The sequence below is a fragment of the Ornithodoros turicata genome, chromosome 6, assembly GCF_037126465.1.
Source record: "Ornithodoros turicata isolate Travis chromosome 6, ASM3712646v1, whole genome shotgun sequence".
Lineage (NCBI taxonomy): Eukaryota > Metazoa > Arthropoda > Arachnida > Ixodida > Argasidae > Ornithodoros > Ornithodoros turicata.
In genome coordinates this window covers 69,771,332-69,792,618 of record NC_088206.1, presented here as the reverse complement: position 1 = coordinate 69,792,618, position 21,287 = coordinate 69,771,332, and the positions used below count along the sequence as shown (strand labels likewise).

The following is a 21,287-nucleotide window of genomic DNA, read 5'->3' as shown; positions in this document are numbered from 1 at the left end:
CGTCCCGAGGCACGCCTTCTTCTTCTTCTTCATCTTCGTCTTTGTCGAAGTATTGACGGTATTGATCAAGTACTATGTACTGCATAACGACCCACATTACGGTACCGAAAATGTTCTAACGCGAGTCATTCGAGAAGATCATTTAAATTCTCGTTCCGGTAGGGCTGGAGCGGGATTCATTACCGAAAATCTCTGCGTAACAGACCCCCACCCGAGAAACGTCATCATGACGCTCGTAGACAGACTGAAACTGAAAGAAATTTGAAGGGGAGGCCATGGTTCCACGGACGGGCACTTGTTCGCTGCCTCCTACAGAAATAAAAGTATAGGACCGAAGGTCGCGTCCCTTAAAAACCACGACCCTTAAAAACCCTTTAAAAAAAACCCGTCCCTTAAATCCCTTAAAAACCACGATCTTGAGGGGATTACGATGGTCCCTACGATGGTACAATGGGACCATCGTAATCCCCTCAAGATCGTGGTTTTCGGGCGCTACCTGCTTCGCTCCTAGCTTCGAGCGTAGTTTAACTCTACTAAATAGACGAGTTCAGAAAATCCCAGAGTGCGCCGCTTTGAACTGTGGGAGTTTACTAATACGAAAGAAACTGTTCCAATTCCTCCCCAACCGGTCCATTGTCTACGACGTGTCAAGCTCACCGAAAGCAAAATGTGAAGGATTATTTTTCCCCCCCGTTCCCCCGCCCAGTAAGCGCCCAGGATGCAATGCGTCGCGCAAAGTGTCACAAAAAAGGCGTACGCCTCCCGTTTTCAACAAATCAGGGCAGATAACGGTATCATTCGAGATGATGGTTGGCTAGGAGCGTGCTATGCGGTGAAGTTCATTTTTAAGAGTGTGGGATTTTCGGAACTCGTCTATTGGTGTCGCTGTCATCGTTTGTTCACAAACAGGGAGAGATTCATAAATAAACCGCCTTTGCAAGTGGGATACTGAAATATATACATATATCAAGAAAAAAAAAGACGATTCGATCAAAATACGTGGTCCTTCAAAAACTGTAGCAGAGTTGTCGCCGTGGAAATGCCAAGTCACTCATTAAGGTTACAGCGGTTTATTGTGCAACCGTGTACATGAGTCGAAGGTAGGAGAGACAGTGTCTATTTATTTATTTATTTTTTTGAATAGATATTCGCTCACGTTCTTGCGCAATACTTCCAGGGTTGCCCAGTTGGCTTCCGACAGCGATGACGTAGGGGCGCAGGTCGTCTATACGAGCAGCACGAACTGCTCCCAATCCTGAAACATTGCCTGTTTCATCCTCTCCCGCCCTGACCATTCGACAGTGTTCCGGACGATCTCTTTGGCTCGCTTGCTCGCTGGGTCACTGCGCCCTTCCGCAAGGAGCAGGAGATTACCCGTCTTTATTCGCTAAGAGCAACCATCATTCCGCACGTTTCACATGTTTCGTCTCACACGTCTATGTGACAAATTGGTGGAGATCGTAATGGGTACCATATACGTCCCCGACCATGAATTGGAATGCATGCGCTGATGGGCGGACGCGTTGGAACACAATAGTATGGACCATACTTTACAAGGCAGCAATCGAGGGACCCTGTGCGCTTCATCTTGAAATCTTACCCCCCGATGTGGGACAGGAACCAATGAGGTCGCTGAATGGACAATAGCGGAGAGAGGGAAACAGAGGAGCTGCGCAGACAGCTGAACCTACATGCCTAGCGCAGCCGCTTCAGAAACACCGCCACCGCCGCCACTTAGTGCTTAGTGCTACCGCATTCAGTCACTTTGGAATGTACCAGGACTGTCAGACCATTACAAGCAGACTACAAAATGTTCCATCTGCATTGAGTAAGAGTATGCATGTCATGTGCCTGCCTGTACACTAAGAAAAAAAAAAGGAGTAAAACGGGGAGCAATTGCAGCTTCTACTCCCTTAGTCTGCAATTACTCCCCATTTTAGTCCCCTAACCAGACATTTACTCCCCAGGACTGCAAATTGTCACAGAACTTCGCGAATAGCCTTCTGAACTCAGCAGCCTTCGTACATATGCACCCTTGGTGAATTTGAACGGCAACGTAGCAATTTTCCAGTCAGACAGTGTAAGAAACAGTTCGGGCATCTTTTTTCGCAAATTGTGCCCTATGCATGGCGCAAGCTTTTATATCACTCGATAGATCACGGTTGACGGTTTGCATATTTTCATGCATGCACACGAATTATGTACCTGGGACTCTTACAACAGTCTCCACTCCCGTGCATTCATTTACTCCCGTGCATTGACTCCCAAAGGGACTATTTTTTGTGGCAATGCATTTAGTCCCCAAAAGGAGTAAAAGTACTCCTGTAGGTGTCCAAGTGGAGAGATCGTTGGCCCTTTTGTTTTGCCATTACTTCCTTTCCCATGCTGCTTTATCACTCCCGATAATGCATAGCTCTTGCGAACCTGCCTTGTAGATCACTATCTATGGATGACAAGGAGGTGGTGGTGGTCTTCTGTCTGTCGTGCGCAAACTAAGGGCCACCCTTTCCCCCAATATTGATCCTAGCGAGAAATAATCATGTGACAGTGATACCAAGTTTACACTAGGAAAATATCGCAAGGTATAATCCATACAGCCAGATTAGCCGCATTTAGATTGGACCCTAGTAGTATGGATACAGTACACACAGTGACGACTTCAAAACCCACTCGTTGGCTTGTCCGAGCTAGGTCATAGGAGGAGGAGGAGGAGTGTCGTTGGGAGGAACCGAGAGGTCTGCCTGCCTGATTAGGCGGCATGTTTCTCGGGAAGGGAAAGGTGGTGGAGAGGAGGAGAGGGTGAAGTGGAAGACCGAGCAGAATCCGCTCGGGGGGAGGATAGCTTCGTCCATGGGCCGACTTCAGGGGAACTGTGCCGGCATACGCCTATTACACATCTGAGGGAAACCCAGGAAAACCCCAGACGGCACAGCCGGCCCGCGGATTCGAACCGAGGACCTCCCAGTCTCCAAGCGCACGCGTTACCGCTGCGCCACCGGAGCTGGTGCGCTAGGTCATAGAAGGTAGAGATCACCCGCTTTACCAAATGCTCAATGTAACAAAGAAGCTACCTGTGCAGAAACAGGAAAGAGCAGTGATGGCTACTAACTACTTCTACAGTAGTTTACTACTAACTGCTTCGTACTACTACTACTTGCGATAGAGTAGTTTAATTAGTAGTTCAACTACTTTTCTGGGAAGGTTGTTTACTTTTGTTGTCCATCTACACCAAGCCCATTCTCTGGTGTTCTTGGGACACCTAAATAGAATCACAAGCAGCGATAAAAGTGAAGATTTAGCACATGTATGCACAGCACAATTGCTCTGCACCTCCGTTCTTAAACAAGTAGGTCAAGGTAAAAGTCGGAAGCACAATCGTGCGGCAAAATCGGAAGTAGCTGGTGCCTGCAGTAGATTAACTACTAGTTTAGGGTACCTACCATCACTGGGAAAGAGGCCCAAAATATTACCCCTCAGTGTTGCACTGCAAAGCTCATCATACACCCATGTGGTGGCATTTCTCCAAGGCTGTCGTCTCACCATATCCTCCTGGTGGACAGGAGAATGGAAGATTCCACAGTATTTTGTGACTTTTTTGTAAATTTGTGAAAGCGCCTTACGTGCACTCATGAGCACACACATGATACTAGTGTGATGTAACCAGCAAGAGGTTGGTTTGTGTAGTTAGCTAGCCTAAAGACTGACTGCTTGTTACGTACATTTACAGTGCAGGTTTACAGTTAACAAGGGATTTTCGTGTAGAATCCGAGACAATCCTCGCTGCTTGAATATCAGTCTCTGAATGAGAATGAGCCGAAACCACGCTGACATAGTTATGCAATGAATATTTCTCGGCATGGCTACTAGGGTTGCCCAATTCTGTAGAAAGGGCATCTCTATGCTGCAAAAATATAAAAACAGCACGTACATTTACAACTGCTTTTATTGCTCACACAATCTCGGACGAGTGAAATAAAGGCTGCTCTTGACGGTGAACAACATGAGTAATCTCCCTCCCCTCTTTCAGAGCCCGGCTTTTCGTAGATTGTCGAGGAAGGTAGCTATAGCTTGAAGTCTGCACAGTTTGCCACAACTACACGAGCGTGTGTAATCCAACTGTGCATCCGCTACCAGAATGCCGAACCTCTTGCTGCTTTGAACAGATGCCTTAGCCGCATTGTACTGAAAGAAAGCAGTGCAAACGTTATCCTTACCGTCCAAACATCCTTACAGAACTTTACCAGTACACTATGCCTAACCTAAATTTAATAACCACATAATAAAGAGCCCAAGGACTCATTTTCAGCAATTGAGAAATCGTGATTGCATTACAGGTACTATACTTAGTAAATGACCATGACACTAGACGAATCCCACCATGACCATACTCTTTGCATACTAGTGCACACTTACAATATGCCGGCATACAAATGCTGCCTTCTTTACGAGAAAAAAAAATCTTCGGAGTTCTGTCTGCCGCGCCTTACCATCCAAACATCCTTACAGAACTTTACCAGTACACTATGCCTAACCTAAATTTAATAACCACATAAAAGAGCCCAAGGACTCATTTTTAGCAATTTAGGAATCGTGATTGCATTGCAGGTCTTATACTGAGTAAATGACCATGACATTAGACGTTCAGAGTTCAATTAAAAAAATTGAATTATCAATCGAAAAATGGTACCACTATGTGGTGAGTGTTCCTGGCAGAAAAAAAAATCCCTCGATCGCATGTCTCAGTTGCCCCCTTTATTGATTGGTTGGTGCATCACCCTATATATGTGAACCCCCCCACACACAAAACAGAAAACGTATTAAGTATTAACAGAAAGTATTAAGATGACAAGATAAGATAACAAGTATTAAGAAAACACGATCAGATAAGTAAGAGTGAGTATTTAAGGTACCCAGTTTTTACAGTGTGGAATCCCAAGTGGAATTAGTGGAACCACTTGGTCAGCAAACTGGGTCAAAATGGATCTACTTGATCAGTAAGTCGTGAAAGAGGTATCAGGTATCAGTGCGTTCACGTGCAGCGTAACATGAGCAACAGGAAAGGTGATACAGTCAAACTCCTTTACAACGAAACTCAGGGGACAGCAAAAAAAATTCGCAGTAAAGGTATTTTCGTTAAAAAGGATGTCCATTATTGGACCTATAGGCTCCAGCGGGACCGCAAAAAAAATTTGCTGTAGTGGTATTTTCGTTAAAAAGGTGTTCGCTATAAAGGAGTTTGACTGTATAATGTGATCATCGCGTCAGTGCCGTTCAAACAGGAAATCACTGAATATTGCAGGTCAAGTAGTCAATACTGGTCAAGAGAAAGTCATAAGGAAAAATTGAGCACAGAGCACAGGTAATACGAGACAATATAGACTTGTCAGATATTGACACCGTCATCGATTACGTTGGTACCAGAGACACCTTTCGATAGGCGGCGAGGGCATGGGCAAGGTTACGAGCACCAGCTTTCCTCAGAAAAAGTTGCCCGTAGTTGCGTGTAGTTGCTATTTTGGTGTCTCCAGGTGTTCTCCCTCAGTAGAGCAACATGCATATTCTATTCATGTGCACCAATTTCATTGGCGTTTTGACCGGAACCCCCTTTTAATATCTATTTCTGCCTTTGTACTTCAACTGGCTGCACGTAGATGTTTAATGTGCCAGAGGGCCATATTGGAAGAGGAGGACAGTTACCCAACAAATGGGCACAAATGGGCACATGGCTAATGAGACCTAATGGCTAATGGTCACCGAGAAATGGTGGCCCTACATGCCAAGTGCAGAGCTTCATTAGTGACCCTTGCAGGAATTATTCGGGAAAGATACAGTTGATGTCCTTGACCTTGATATAGGATTAGGGTGTCTCCTTCACTTCTACTCCCCTAGTCTGCAATTACTCCCCATTTTAGTCCCCTACCCCAACATTTAGTCCAGACATTTACTCCCCAGGACTGCAAATTCTCACTAAACTTCGCGAATGGTCTCCTGAATGCAACGTAAATATGTGCCCTTGGTCAATTTCACCGACATAAGGCTGTATAACTCAGACAACGTAGCGATTTTCCAGCCACACAGAGTAAGAAACAGTTAGCGCATCTTTCTTCGCAAATTGTGCCCTAGTATGGCGCAAGATTTTATATCAGTCGATATATCACGGTTGACGCAGTATTTTTATGCATGCACACCAATTATGTACCTGGGACTAACAGCGCGTGGAATGCGGTCTCCACTCTGACATTCATTTTCTCCCGTGCATTTACTCCCGAAAGGGACTATTTTTTGTGGCATTGCATTTAAAGGAGTAAAAGTACTCCTTTTTTTCTTTGCGAGTGTATGCTGGCTCCGCCCATTGCCCAGTGACCAATTGAAGCACTTACCAATTCAATCACGTTGGCATCTGGAGTGTACGAGTAGACGTATCTCGTATGACGTATATACGTCCACACGATATGTTCGGCATTGTCTGTCTGAGTAGAGACATTGGCTACATTTACTGAGCAGTACTCGTCGGGGCTGCTAACACCGCTGGCGGAGCAGGAATCTTTCATCTTTGTATTGGAAGACGCCTCGGAGGAGAGTACGTAGATACTCAGAGCCATCGAGAAGGAAATGGCAAAGCTCATGCCGCTGTTTGGTGCGTCCGAAAGCATAGAAGAGGCCCGTTGCTGCGAGCGAAGTTTCAATGGTTTAGGAACACTTTGGTGGACTGTAGATATAAGATGAACAAATAAGGGGTTAGGGGTCGAGATACGTGTTCCCTATTATTTTGTTAGCATTACCTGGTGAGATTTAGAATTGGATGGTCGGCATGGATCACCTCATGCAGATACGGCCGTCACATGTAGCTTATCGCGAAATATAGCAGGGATTCTGAAGGGATTTCTGAAGGCAGCTTCGGGAACACGCGTGCAATTAAGAATTGTACATTTGTGGCCATTTTTAGGGTGGCAGCAGACTAAATGGAACAAAGATGAGCTATCAAGAAGAGCCGAGAGCTTTCATATGTCTGTGCACAGAGGTGTTGGATCTCCTGTCACTCCTGTCATACTGAGTTCTGTTGCTTGACAGTAACCTGTGAGGGGCAAAGTGAGAAGGGATAAAGCGGAAAATAATCGCTGTCTTTGTCAGCCCTCTTTCACACAAATCGAAAATGTAATACGTTGCCGATTAAAAATGTAACGCGTTACTTTTCCCGTTACTTTTAAATTGTGGACCATAGCAAAGCCTGCAGTGAATGTAACCATGCAGATCTTGTTGCAAATTCTCATGTGAGACACCAACATACTTGATAAGTGAAATCCACAAATACATTTGAAAGCAACGTACAAAACGCATACACGGGTTTATTACATGTACACATTTAAAACAACGTAGAAACATCCGCTTCGTTTTGCTACTATTATGTTCAGCCGGCACAATTTATCATTACAGTCATATATTTTACTGTTGCTCCAGTAGGTCGCGGTATAAGGGATTATCATATTACTGTGGCGTGCATGGAACACGTGTGGACTAGAGACTGGCGTCACAGTGACCTCTGCGTCATTGCTAAAGTCGAACTCGTTGTGGAACAGAAGAACAGATTGGCTTGCCGAAAAGGGGTTGCCATTGTTGACAGAAGGATAAAAAAGTAATCAATTACTCAGTAATAGTTTACCGAAAATTGTAATCAGATTACTTGGAAAATTACTTGCTCACAGAATTAATTGATTACGTTAAAAAATTACTGAAAAAAGTAATTGATTACTTGTAACGCAATTACTAGTAACGCATTACGTACAACTCTGCACGCTCCTAGCCAACCATCATCTTGAACGACAACGTTCTCTCCCCGAATTTGTTGAAAACAAGAGCCGGAGCCTATTTTGTGCCGTACATAGGCTCCGCCTCTCGTTTTCAACAAATTGGGGGCGAGAACGTTGTCGGGATGATGGTTGGCTAGGAGCGTCCTATGTGGTGAAGAGTAGGAGAAACTCACGGTTCACGATTTTCCACACTAGATAGCGTCAGGCTCGCCGTGCCTCGTGGCTTCTGCACCCCCTCCGATGTATCGGACTTTGAAACGGAAGGTCCGCAGTTCAATTCGGGATACTAACGTCTTTTTGCTTAACGCCCATTGCTGTATGACTGCTTTGTTATTTTCATTTTGCTGTTATATATTTATAGCATATTTATTGTTTTCACAAGTCATTGGTGTCTGTACTGACTGAGGCTGGTTTGCTCTTCATACTGCGCCCCAAGCAAACAGTGTCCGATGGCCAGAGTTTGGCAGAGCCCTGGCAGAGAGTAAAATTTGAGCTTGGTCAAAGCTTGGGAAATGATTGATTTCTGCCAACGTATTAATGAGGTTACTGTTTTGTTTTTCTCTTTTTTTTCAGACAAAGTGCAAGTTTTCAAAGGTGCATAATGCATCGCGAGGAATGCACTTGCTGTGGTTGGCAAATCATCGGCATTCAGTTTAGGCCTAGCTTAAGCCATTGATGGCAACTTTGGCTAGCCAATCTCAGCCCAATATTGGCCCACATATGGCGTGCTCCTTCCAAGACCTCTGGCCAAGGAACAAATTCCACACTGGTCAGTTTGGCTAGCCAACGCTAGCCAGTTTTGCCACGTTGGGCCATATTTGGCATGTTGCTTGGAGTTGTACTAGTGCAAACTTCAGAGTTCAGGACTTCAGAACCGACCCATCTCAGCTTCCTTTTTCGCCAAATTAGAGGGCCAGTTTAAAATATTAGTTGATAATCGTTTTTCGAGAAAAAGCATAAATTGCGCATCATGGAAAATACATGGGGACGGAGAGCTGGTATGCTCATGCGCACTAACAACCGCGTTAATATAACCGCTTCGGCCCACCTTCCCCTGCATTCGCGACGAAAATCCGCGGCGTGATGTTCATCACAATACTTCGAAGCTTCCCGTTCTATACGGTCCAATCGCAAAGATGCAGGAGTAGAGAGCATGCAATCGTATCAAACTACGTCACGTGTAATACGGGTTGACCTCGGGTCCATCGTCAAGAACCCTCACTCCTCCTCCTCCTCCCCTCCCCCCTCCTTACCAAAAAGCAGTCTCCTCACTCCCTTTGTGAGGATATACAGTGAACTCTCGTTATTATGACCATGGTCGTTCCCGAAAATTTTGGTCATAACGCGGAATTGTCATATTAACGGGGGAGATTTGCAGGGCTTCCACAGCATTGTTCCCCAAGAGTGTGGTCGGAAAGCGCGTATGTCAGATTATCGGGGGTCATATTAACGAGGGTTCACTATGTGGATATACGATATATGTGGCAAGCGGGGTTGTCACTCCGGAGTTGGAATGGTTCCGGAATTATTCCAGATTTATCAGAGCCCGGAATGGAATTGGAATGGAATGGCAGAAACTGTCCTAGGAATGGAATGGAATGAATTCTCACAGGAATGGGAATTGGAATGTAATGGTCTGGGCACCCCGGTGGCTGCTGGACTCGCCAGTACAGTTACCGGTCCCTTTTCTTTTATTGATTGAATTAACGGTAACGGAATGGGGGTTGCCAAGCCCATTCCAGGAGTGGGAATTGGCCATACCCTTTCATTACGAGGAATTGAAAAGAATAGAATTATCACAAATCTCCATTCCTCGGAATGGAATTGATGGCCCCATTAGCTGATACAGGAGAGACAGCTCACACGGTTCCCGGTTCACCTACCACTGAAGAGTAGATGTTGTCCTTGATGGGAGTTTGCGTCCACGAGCTGCTCGGATAGATGAAGCACTCACTTGCAGTCAAAGGAGGCTGGGGTGCTATGTGGCTCTGAAGAATGAGCATCTTCAGGTGACTGCAACGAGAGGCATTCACACTGTAGTTCTTTTCCGCAACTTCTTTTCCCGCAGCTGTCAAGGCTCGAGTGTGGAAGCGAAACCAAAACTATACACCCGAACGTTCACAACATTATTGCAGTTGAACTCCGCCGCAGCGCCACCTACGGCCGGCTCTACGGCGGCCTTTAAAATCGCTCAAAGCTTGCGTCACGGTTCCGGTTCTTCAAAGCAGTCGAAGCAGCCACTCGTTCGGGACAAAACTTCCCTACTGTATTTGACGTTTGTTCGAGAACGGTCACTTTTATTCCTGCACTTTCGTGGTATACTACGGTTACGTCACCATGAAAGCCAAACTCAAAGTGAACATGCTCGCTCCAGCACCACTTAAGTAGAGAATGCCTGCTTACCCATCGACGTGATGTAACTACTAATAGTCAGCCAATCAGGATCGCGTTTGCAACTGCGGTAGCCAATCACGAACGATTTTTCAGCGGTCGTAGTCATGGAAGCGGACCACTGTCGTCTGCGAGCAGTAATGGAACGCCCCCCCCTCTACTAAACGGGACAAACGGTCCCAGATCTTTCTGATGACTATCTATCTATCTATCTGAATATCTATTACAGTATCTAGGTGGCCTTGCACGTTCAGTGCCTTTTATGCAGAAACTCGATGCTCCGTGGGTTGATATTATGCCCACAGCATCTGGACGCGTCTCGAATACGAACCAATCACATCGGTTGTTGACACTTCCAGACTTCTCTAAGGCAATCATCTATGCAAAGCCACCACAGGTGACATTCGACACGGCTCGAAACCATGTCAACCAGCAGTCACCCGTGTACTGTCACTGCACAGCAGTCCGAGAGACCAGCCTCGGACCGCAGACATGACCCCCCGATGACCTCGGGAAGTCCAAGTGACCTTTAGCTGTGTTCATTAATTGAGCTCACCTCTCGGTGAGTCCGACTCGCGGGACAGCACACACAACCACGCTCACCATCTCACGCGCTGCTTATACCGCCCGGGGTTTCGTCACGAGTAATCACAGAGTGAGAGCAACATGGACAGGCACAGTACGTTGGGCATATATGTCCCACCGCAACCGTAATAGCAGAAAAGTACCTTATAGCCTTGGCGTCCTGCATGAGTGCAGCACTTTGCGATGTCGATCCTGCCGATAGCTGTAGTCCAACGAAGAAAATCACTGGACCAGCATCCCTTTGGACTTGAGTCATAGAGTTGAATATTTTCTGAAAAATTGAGAGAACCCCACTAGGTGGCAGTGGTGCTGTGCTCGCTTATCAATATGAATGCCCGGTGTTAGTTGCGAATCTACCGATCTTTATGGGTAGCGCACGGTGCAGTCGAACATCGTACTTCATTACAGTAGCATTCATTACATTACACACTGCACGCGCAGTATACAACCAATATATTAAATGACAACTACGTAATGACGTCTGGATTGTTTTTAGGCAAAACGCACACTTGAAAACGGCTGTCCTGCATGAGTAGGATCGAAAATTGGGGATATGTTTGAAGATTTCAGATATGTTTCCTTCACAATTGCTGCCTACCAGTTGATATTGCCCACCCAATGCAGACAGCGTTCCCATACAATTAAGAACCAGTCTATCCACGATATTTTTCACCCTCTCAACTAAAATTAAAATGGTTATTTCATAGGCATCCCATGTATGAAATTCCCAAGGTAGGCCAAATCATTGTATTATAACGAATATTGCGGAATACAAAATGGACTGTATTAAGGTTGCACAGGAGATGTTCATTTCAGCTCGTTACGGAAAAGTATGCCAGTGTGTAGTCCTTTACGATATCCAAATTAGTAGGATACAGCTCAGAGGGAACTCCAGCTTTCCTGGTAACATCTTATTACCGCCTTACCGCCTCTTAGCAGATTTCTCACACCAAGAAACTATGGAGTCGAGCCGCATTCATTTCACTGAATATAACGCAGGCAAACGGACGTTTTTCGCATACGCGTCGTACCCTATAGGAACTCTCCAGCGAACCAAACCCGGCGCGCGACAAAAAAAAAAATCCACGTCGGCAGCACAAAGCGGTACCGACGAGCTCACGCCGTTCGAGCGGTCTCCTCACACTGGTCCCCACTTCTGCCGTTCACATACTGCGCCATCTAGTGAAGACTGAGATAACTCTCTTGCGGCTCAAGGTACCTGGATTTCAGGGGTGTTCGGGTGTCATACTAGAGCCGCCCCGAGGCGAGTTTGCCACCCCTCCCTCCCTCACTGCCATCAGCTCTATAAACGAAACAGAAAACGCTTATTTGCGTTGCCGACAGGGGCGCCGGAACAGGGGCGCCGGAACAGGGGCAGCAGGGGGAGCGACGGCTCCCCCTCATTTCCAGATGAGAGAGCACGGCTCCCCCAGATATGTAAATTATGTTTGTAATTATATTAACATTATCTTCTCACTGACATACTTCAGCAATGTTAGTTTAGGTCTGCTGTACAAGTATGCGCATGTCGTAATTTGCCTGGAGCACGTTTTCAATTTGTGTACCACCCCTGAATTGCCTGCATGAGCCCTCAAGGAAAATAAATGATGATGATGATGATGGTAGCATTTTTTTCCGCTCCCCCAGTGGAAAAATAGTTCCGACGCCACTGGTGGCCGAGATCAACAATGTACACCGCCGACGTCGTAAACCATTGTCCAACCAACCTACCAGGGCCTGCCTTTCGGCGCCCTCTCTATGATTTCGGCGCCTCTCGGCGCTCTTGCGTATACATATCATGCGTGATGTTTAATCGAATCGAGTTACTTACATCAAACAAGTCGCCGATATTCTTTCCAGCGGTACCATGAAGAAACGAAGCGTCTCCTTTGCAGTTGAGAACCCCGAAGGCTCTGTACCCTTTTACGAACAGCTGCTTCAAATCATCGAGGGCAGTGTTAGAGAGAGCCGTCGTCAAGTCTGCGGCATATTTTCCGGGAAAAGAAATACCAAACAGCGGGTTTGGTGCCCACGACAGCTGGAAGAAGTATTCCTTTCACATTTTGCCATGCACGCATAGAAAAATAGGCAGCAATAATTTCGGCAGTAATATTCACACTGAAAGTATTTGCCCGAATTAGAGTCAGTATTCGTGGTAGAAAGCCACGGAGTTGGCCTTTCTAGGTAAGAAGGCGGATCTAAAAGCGAGTATGTAAGTTGCAAGTGTCCAAAATTGACTGATCGGGTTGGCTCCAACAGTGTACTTGAAGGAGAATTTAGCCGTGTGCAAAAGAATTTGCCTATGGGTATTGTGGTATATTGCACCATTGCATGACAGACGGCAAGGCCAAGCATAACGATGAACTAACGCTAAGGCTGAATCCTTTATGGAACTTACACTTTTGAAGACTTTCCAGGCGCGTTGATCCTCAGACCCCATCAACCCAATGTCGGTCGGGATGACGCTGTCGAAAACGAAGTAAGTGCATCCCACCGTTTTATACTCCTTTGTGTCGAAGAAACGTAGTCCTACGGTGCACATGAGGAAGTAGTTGGGGATGATCGCTGGAAGAAAAACGACGGCCCAGGTAAGTGGTCCATACCTGTACTGCGGGCACGTGCCACACCTGGCAAGAATCGTCTGCCAGCCAACCAACAACCAATCGATTCGAGTTACGCAAAAAAAAATATTTTCATTTCAACACGCGAATTTCCCGAGATAATTATTCTACAAGAATGCGCGAAGCAGCCACGATCTCACCCTTGCTACTTCTGGCGTGTGGTGACGTCATGTCATTCAGCACGTGTCAATGGCTAGCGAGAACGACTAGTGGCGACGCGGGAGGGGCGGCATGACGCGCTATTGGGTAGCTGACATGACGTCGCGACTGGCAGCCCAACGAAGAATCTTTGCCGACCCGCGATATTTAAAGATGGTGTCCAAGAGACATTCACTGGGAGATGCCTTCGAAGAAAACGCCGCAAAATGAAATCATCCCAACTTCGAAACCGATGACGTAATTGCCGCTTGCCGGCGTGTGAGGGAGACATCAGCTGGGCAAACACCACCTACACTCTTAAAAATGAACTTCACCTCATAGCACGCTCCTAGCCAACCACTATCTCGAATGATATCGTTATCTGCCCTGATTTGTTAAAAACGGGAGGCGTACGCCTTTTTGTGACACTTATGCGGTTCATAATTGTCACAAAAAAGGGGTACGCCTCCCGTTTTCAACGAACCAGGGCAGATAACGATATCATTTGGGATTATGGTTGGTTAGGAGCGTGCTATGAGGTGAAGTTCATTTTTAAGAGTGTAGATTCAGAAAGCCTGCGCGCTCGTCGACGTGACGTAACAATTCAGCCAATCAGGATCGTGTTTTCGACAGCCGTACCCAATCACGAACGTGCTTTCAGCGGCCGTGGCCATGGAGGAGAACCACCGTCGTCTGCGTCGTCGTCTTTCTCAGAACTGACTTTCTCGAAAGCGACTTGCACTTTTTTGCTACATATTTAGGTCTGCAAGTTCCAGGTGAGCCGCAATCATCTGCGGGTTCTTGGAATTCTCAGAACGGTGAATCGCAGTAGCAGACGCATTCTGTGTCCACACAGCGAACGAGGGAGAGGAGGCAATGGCATCTAGATAGATGGCGCTGGCTGGGCTCCCACTAATGAGGTCAAGGAAAACGCGGAAGATAAGACGCTCATCCTCCACGTGCGTGCTGCTCGTCTTGGCGCTGGTTTGCAGTGCCACACTTTCTGTCGAATATTTGCGTGTACGAGTTGTTTCACCTATGTCTGCGCCATCTTTCTCGGGGAAGATTTTGCCACAACTCCGGAGCACTCAGATTTAACTCCCGAGAAATCCAATTTTTCCAATTGATCTCCGAAATCTGCCAAGTCAACCTCATACTTTGTTATCGTTCCTATAGAAACGGAAAACACATGTCGGATTTACCCCATTGCAATGTTTTCTTTCTATTCATTCTTAGCGCCGCGACGCAACTGTGGCTATGATCGGTGTACAGATGTGGTCAGGTGGAGAGAGGACAGTAGGAAGGAGCGGGCAACAGATGGGGATAGCGTACGCCCTAGGACGGCTTCAGGGTCAACTGTGTCGACATTATCGTCAAGAAAAAACCCTTCGGAAAACCCAGAGAAAACCTCAGGCAGCGCAGACGGTGGTAGGATTCGAACCCGCAACCTCCCAGTCTTTGTATCGGGATACAGCCTCCGTACAGGAGGAGGGGGGGGGGAAGAGGGATCGCGCATCCAGGACTAGTTGCAAATAGTAAATTAGCAGTAACGTCACCGCTACCAGTACACGAAATTGAAATAATCTAGGCTGAATGTCGGAGAAAATGCAGCTTTTTGCTGAATGTGCCATGTGACATCCGTAGATTGCATTAATCAGTGGCGAATTCTACTGGGCGTCGCAGTATACGGCGAAACCATACGCACTATACATTTGTGCGAAGCGCGTCGCGTTTCACTGGTCCGTCTGTTTTGCCCTTGCCACACCCACACCACGTCCGCACCATCCTACCCACACTATAGGGACCGTGCGACACCTAAAGGGGGCGCGCTGCTCCGTCGCGACAGCGCCGCCAGTGGCGGTCTTGGAAGTATCCGACGTGATACCACGCCGCCCGTTCTATGCATTCTCAAGTGCAACCGTAGCTTGCGTGGCGACCGCCGTAATTAGAAGGGCTAATTTTCGAAGTGCAAATAATGTGGAACCTTTCTGGGGCGCGAACGAAGCGAATGGAGACAGACTGCACAGAAGCAACCACCGTATTTATAATGTATCTAACACTGCGGAAGGAGAACAGCCACTCGCGTCTGTCCGGTCAAAACGCAGTAAGTGATACGTCGAGATGATTAGTCACAAAATCCTGGCTTGCTAGCTAAAGCTACATACGTGTATTTCTCCCAACCATTTGTAATATCATGTTTTTGACTGAGTTTTGTATTCCTTTCGTCCTCTTTGCACGCACATAGCTTCGTCACTGAAATCTACATCGTGCATCCGTTTTAACCATACAAATAAATACGTGAGGTCATCCTTATTGTCTAAACTTATACTGCAGTTTTTCCAGTATCCTCAGATCCAATAATGCTAAAGAGATCCTCAAAGAAGAAATTATGAGTTTTTACCTCGGCTACCGCCGTAGGCTTGTGGCACGACAGCTGTGAAATGGTCCGTGCGTAAATACTAAAACTAAAGCTTCTGGACAACGTAGAACTTGCAATGCAATGGCCGAACGCGCGTCACAAACGCTATTCGCTGCGAGTCTAGTGCCCTCGCTGGTATTCGAAGCATAGAAATCACGAGAAATGAAACTTCGTGTTCCTAATGAAGAGTTCTTTTAGGTGCTGGCGCAGTTAGCGATGCAACAGTTCCAGTTTGGCAAAAAAAAAACAAACAAAAAAACGCCCCTCTCTTCACATGTAAACAAAGCTGGGTACCCGGCGGCTATCACGCGATGTACTTTCTCCGGAGGCCGCATCGCGGCGCCACCAGTTTGTCGCACACTCCCTATACGAGTTACTTGGCTTCTTTGTTCGCAGTGCACGTAGCAGCATGTCCACAAGAGAGGAGAGGCGACGCGCGCGACGTGGTACGGCTCGGAAGCGCCTAGCAGAAAAGAAAGCCTTCATACGCCCCCTACCGAGTGTCTCCCGTTTAACTGTAAATAGACTGACCAAAACAGCACCACCACAATGAACTTCACCACATAGCAGGCTCCTAGCCAACCATCATCCTGAATGACAACGTTCACGCCCCTGATTTGTTGAAAACGGGAGGCGGAGCCTATTCTGTGCCGTGCATAATGGCACAAAATAGGCTCCGCCTCCCGTTTTCAACAATTTTTTTTTTCATCCCGTTCTCGCCCCTGATTTTGTGCTATTTTATGCTATTATGCACGGTAAAGAATAGGCTCCGCCTCCCGTTTTCAACAATTTTTTTTTCATCCCGTTTTTTAAGAGTGCAGGGTCGGCAGGCTGGAATGGAGTTCATGTTAAAGGTACTGTAAAGCAGCAGAGGTCGAATTTAATTTTGCGTGGCTATTCGATAGTCCAAGCCATCAGTATGAAAACGGCGGTGCATTTAATTAGAAAACTGAAATTACGGGCGACACTAATACTATTCGGAAAGGATCCGTACTCTCTGCAGAGTACCGCGGCAACCACATTGCATGCGTATAACACTGGGCCCGACCTAACAATCCACCACAAAATCCGCCCCTGCAATCCACACAACGATCCACATCTGCGGATAAACAAACTTCCTGTTGTGAACGTGTCTGTCCCTTCGTGTTCCCTAGTCTCGGCTCTCGGGGTTTTACAAATACTGAACAGCTAAAATGTGGAAGCCGTTAAGGCCAGACAGTGTCGGGATTTGTTTGTGCACTGTCTGTGTCATCCTCAGAACCATTACTTTCAGTTATGTGAATCATTCTGCGATTTCTCGCCACTTGGTTCGGATGGCGCTTCCGTCGAATAGCGCTGCGTTCCTTTTTCATTTTGATTTCGCAAAAAAACACACTAAACAGGGGTTGCTGCACTCCGCGAAAAGAACAAAATCGTGACAAAATGCCGCATACATTATACATATTCGACAGTGTTGCCCGCGGCAAACGGGGTTGTTCGACACCAGGCGTCTAGCCGCTGTACTGCGCCGGATTTTTCACGACAAATTAATAATATTTAGATAGCGTTGTCGGCCGTATGGTTCCGCATATGGGATTTACAGGCAACAGAGGCTCAGGACACGTCGCCAGCGCATCTTGCTTCTCTACTGCTTTACAGTACCTTTAACTGTGACGCGAGCTGTACGTCGCGTCTGACAGACAACAGCGCCATTCGAATCTATAGACAGGGGGGGCGATCTTTGTTGCTTACTGGTCGTTGTCGTTGTGGTGGTGGTGGTGGTAGAAGGGGGGCTAGCAGGTTCCGCAGGGATGCTGGGAGGACTTGAGGAACCGCCCCCGCCATACGATACCGGGTAGTCATTGTCGTCGCTTCCTCCATTTTTGGAGTCGGAGCCATGTTCTTCACCTTAGAAAGCGGAACCGCGCAGAAACATTTCAGCCACCAACTCAACTCAAGTAAGCAACTATGGGCTTTCTGATGCTATACGTTTCACTGCCCCAGCTGCGAATGTGCTATATGAGAACAACTCGACTCATGACCTTTGCAAAATGATCTTCACTTCATATAGCACCCTCCTAGCCAACCATCATCTATTTAATGATATGCCCCGATTTGTTGAAAACGGGAGGCGTACGCCTTTTTGTGACACTTATGCTGTTCATAGTTGTCACCGAAAAGGCGTACGCCCCCAGTTTTCAACAAACCATGGCAGATAACGATATATGATTGGCTAGGAGCGTGCTATGCTGTGAAGTTCATTTTTAAGCGTGTGCTCTTGAAAACAGACATGTTTTGTACTCGGGGTATTTGTCCAGACTAATTCGTTACCTGAAGTGTATAGTTGTAACCGTATAGTGTATAGTGTAATGTCTCGCACCAACATGAAAGAAAAGTGCATCGTTTGAGCACAGGTAGGAACACAGTAGGGATGGGCCAACCGAATCCACAAATCCATGGCAGGGATTCCACGGCGAATCGATTCTTTCGTATCCACCAACCACGTTCGTGTGTTTCTTTTGAAAATCGACAAAATCAATGCCTACACTAGGAATGACATTACTTCCTCCCATTTTCAACAAGTCGTCAGTTCTCAAAAATTCATCAAAATTCTCAAATTAGTTCATCTATAGCTTTAGCGTCACGTAGAGCAGCATTTTGCAGGAATGCAAAGTGAGACCAGAAGATTTCTGTAATTTTGGTAGGATTCTGTAGTCTATGAACAACAAGTTACTTAAGTTCACTTCACCATATAGCATGCTGTGCGCCAACCATTGCCAAGAATGATGAGTTATCGCTTCTGATTCGACGAAAAAGGTGGGCGTACGCCTCTTTGTGGCAATTATCACACATCCAAATTGCCACAAAAAGGCGTACGCCCCCCTCTCTCCTCGAATCAGAATCGATAACCCTATGATTCTTTGCAATGGTTGGCGCACAGCGTGCTATGCTGTTTGTAGAACGTTGTTTTTCAAAGATTGGAGATTCGTAAGATTCCATGAATTCGTAGAACATTCCTTGGATTCGGACTCATGATTCGTCCCTTCTCTAGAACACACACTCTTAAAAATGAACTTCACCGCATAGCACACTGCTAGCCAACCATAATCTCGAATGATATCGTTATCTGCCCTGATTTGTTGAAAACGGTGGGCGTACGCCTTTTGGTGACAATTATGAACCGCATAAGTGTCACAAAAAAGGCGTACGCCTCCCGTTTTCAACAAATCAGGGCAGATAACGATATCATTCGAGATTATGATTGGCTAGGAGCGTGCTATGCGGTGAAGTTCATTTTTAAGAGTGTAGAGAGCCACAATATTTTGCAGGAGTGCAAAGTGAGACCAGAAGATTTCTGTAATTTTGGTAGGATTCTGTAGTCTATGAACAACAAGTTCACTTCACCATATAGCATGCTGTGCGCCAACCATTGCCAAGAATGATGAGTTATCGCTTCTGATTCGAAGAAAAAGGTGGGCGTACGCCTCTTTGTGGCAATTATCACATATCCAAATTGCCACAAAAAGGCGTACGCCCCCTCTCTCTCCTCGAATCAGAATCGATAACCCTATGATTCTTTGCAATGGTTGGCGCACAGCGTGCTATGCTGTTTGTAGAACGTTGTTTTTCAAAGATTGGAGATTCGTAAGATTCCATGAATTCGTATAACATTCCTTGGATTCGGATTCATGTTCAATTCTGTATTCGTCCCTTCAATAGAACAAAGAATGGTAAACAAATGCTAAGAACATAGAGAATGACATTACTCTGGAGAATCCTTCCCCCGAGATCTCTGTTTGACTTCAGCAAACGCTTTTCACGTATCCCTGTTTGCCCCTGGAAACTTCCCCCCGTCCTTTCTTCCACCGACTTCGTTACCTAATACCCCTGCCACACGTGCACTCTTCAATGATCATTGAAATCAATCGTCACTGAACACGCGCGTGGCGCCATCTAGGGTGTAACGTGTCAACCTTTCAGGCAGCCTTGGATCTAATGCTTTTTGCGACGTTGACACGTTACACACGTGGTGGCGGCACGCGCGTGTTCAATGGCCATTGAATTCAATTGTCATTGAAAACCGCCCGAGCGGCATGTTCAAAAGTTCTAACACAGCAGCGCTTCGAACATGTAAAAGACTCCCATCTCGCGTTTGATAGCGTATACATTCTTTACTTAGCTTTTGAATAATAAAAAAAAATTATTTAAAAAGCCCAACGAGACCATTGTGCCAATACACAAAACAGGTAATATGCCAATGAAGAAATGGCTAGGAAGCAAGCGAGCTGGTGAAGATGATGCATAATGGTAGAACCCCGATACTAGGAGTCCCTTCGTGTTCTCTAGTCTCGGGGTTTTACATCAGGCAGGTAATGCCGCTTGCGTCTGCAATCACAGACTGATAGCTATACTATCAGTTGTAAGCAAAAATTGAAAGGTTGCTTCATATTCGACTCATACTCGACATACTCAACTCGGTTGCTTCATGCTCGACGTCCTTCATGGCGACTCAAAACAGCACATTAAAAAATGCTTCAGAGATGGTCAAAGTTACGTTGAGAACGACGTTGCGTTACGAACGTAACTTTGACGACCTCTGAAGCAATTTTTTTATGTGCTGTTTTGAGTCGCCATGAAGAATGTTTGTGAGTAAAATGAATGGTGTCACGGGTCGGAATATATGGGATGCGCGCTGTCGAATTAACGCATTTTCGGTCGACACCCCTCACAAAAAGACTGTTGGGTGCGCTACCCCAAATCACAATACGATGTACCTGCTACGAGAAGAGAGGGCATTTCGAGACTAGCTTCTCATAAGGTACTATATTTTACAAATTAGACAACTTTGCGACACCCTCAAAGGCAAACCTTAGAATCTTCGGAACTTAGGATGCAATGCTGTCCACCACTGACAATATGCGACAAAAAATTGAATATGGCAAATAGTTAGGAATATACGCGGCGTCAAACTTCGTAGGAAGCGCAATGGTCGAGATGTCCACATCTGAATGATAATTCATTAAAAAATATCCACCAATTATTTTCAACTACTTTTAGCGCCAATTGCTTCCTAGGGACAAGGCTTTCATATTTATATGAAAGCCTTGTCCCTAGGAGGCATATTGGCGCTGGAATTTTGGTGAATATTGAACCAATATTTGCAACATTGGTCCAAGATTGTAATAATATTGGGCCATTATTGTCAATATTGGTGCAACATTGGGCCAACGTGTTGTGCTGCTTGGACCCCTCTTGTAACCTGCCGGGATGAGATTTGTTGTGGAACCGGACCACCCTGCCTGATTCGGCGTGAAATCACCCAGCAGAAAAAAGGGAGGGCGAGGA

The 21,287-nt window shown here is 46.3% G+C and overlaps 1 protein-coding gene across 3 annotated transcripts in view; it reads right to left on the bottom strand.

Annotated features, from left to right (window-relative positions):
* Positions 1-3,925: 3,925 nt before the first annotated feature.
* LOC135397238 (uncharacterized) overlaps positions 3,926-21,287 on the bottom strand; it is a 48,862-nt gene continuing 31,500 nt past the window's right edge. For all 3 annotated transcript variants that reach the window (XM_064628672.1, XM_064628671.1, XM_064628673.1), the window contains 7 exons: positions 17,694-17,849; positions 13,183-13,349; positions 12,616-12,822; positions 10,928-11,055; positions 9,692-9,821; positions 6,381-6,668; positions 3,926-4,182 (listed from right to left, as the gene is read on the bottom strand). In XM_064628672.1, the coding sequence (XP_064484742.1) occupies positions 4,024-4,182; positions 6,381-6,668; positions 9,692-9,821; positions 10,928-11,055; positions 12,616-12,822; positions 13,183-13,349; positions 17,694-17,849 (1,235 nt within the window). In that variant the 3' untranslated portion in view covers positions 3,926-4,023. The remainder of the gene's footprint in view (positions 4,183-6,380; positions 6,669-9,691; positions 9,822-10,927; positions 11,056-12,615; positions 12,823-13,182; positions 13,350-17,693; positions 17,850-21,287) is intronic.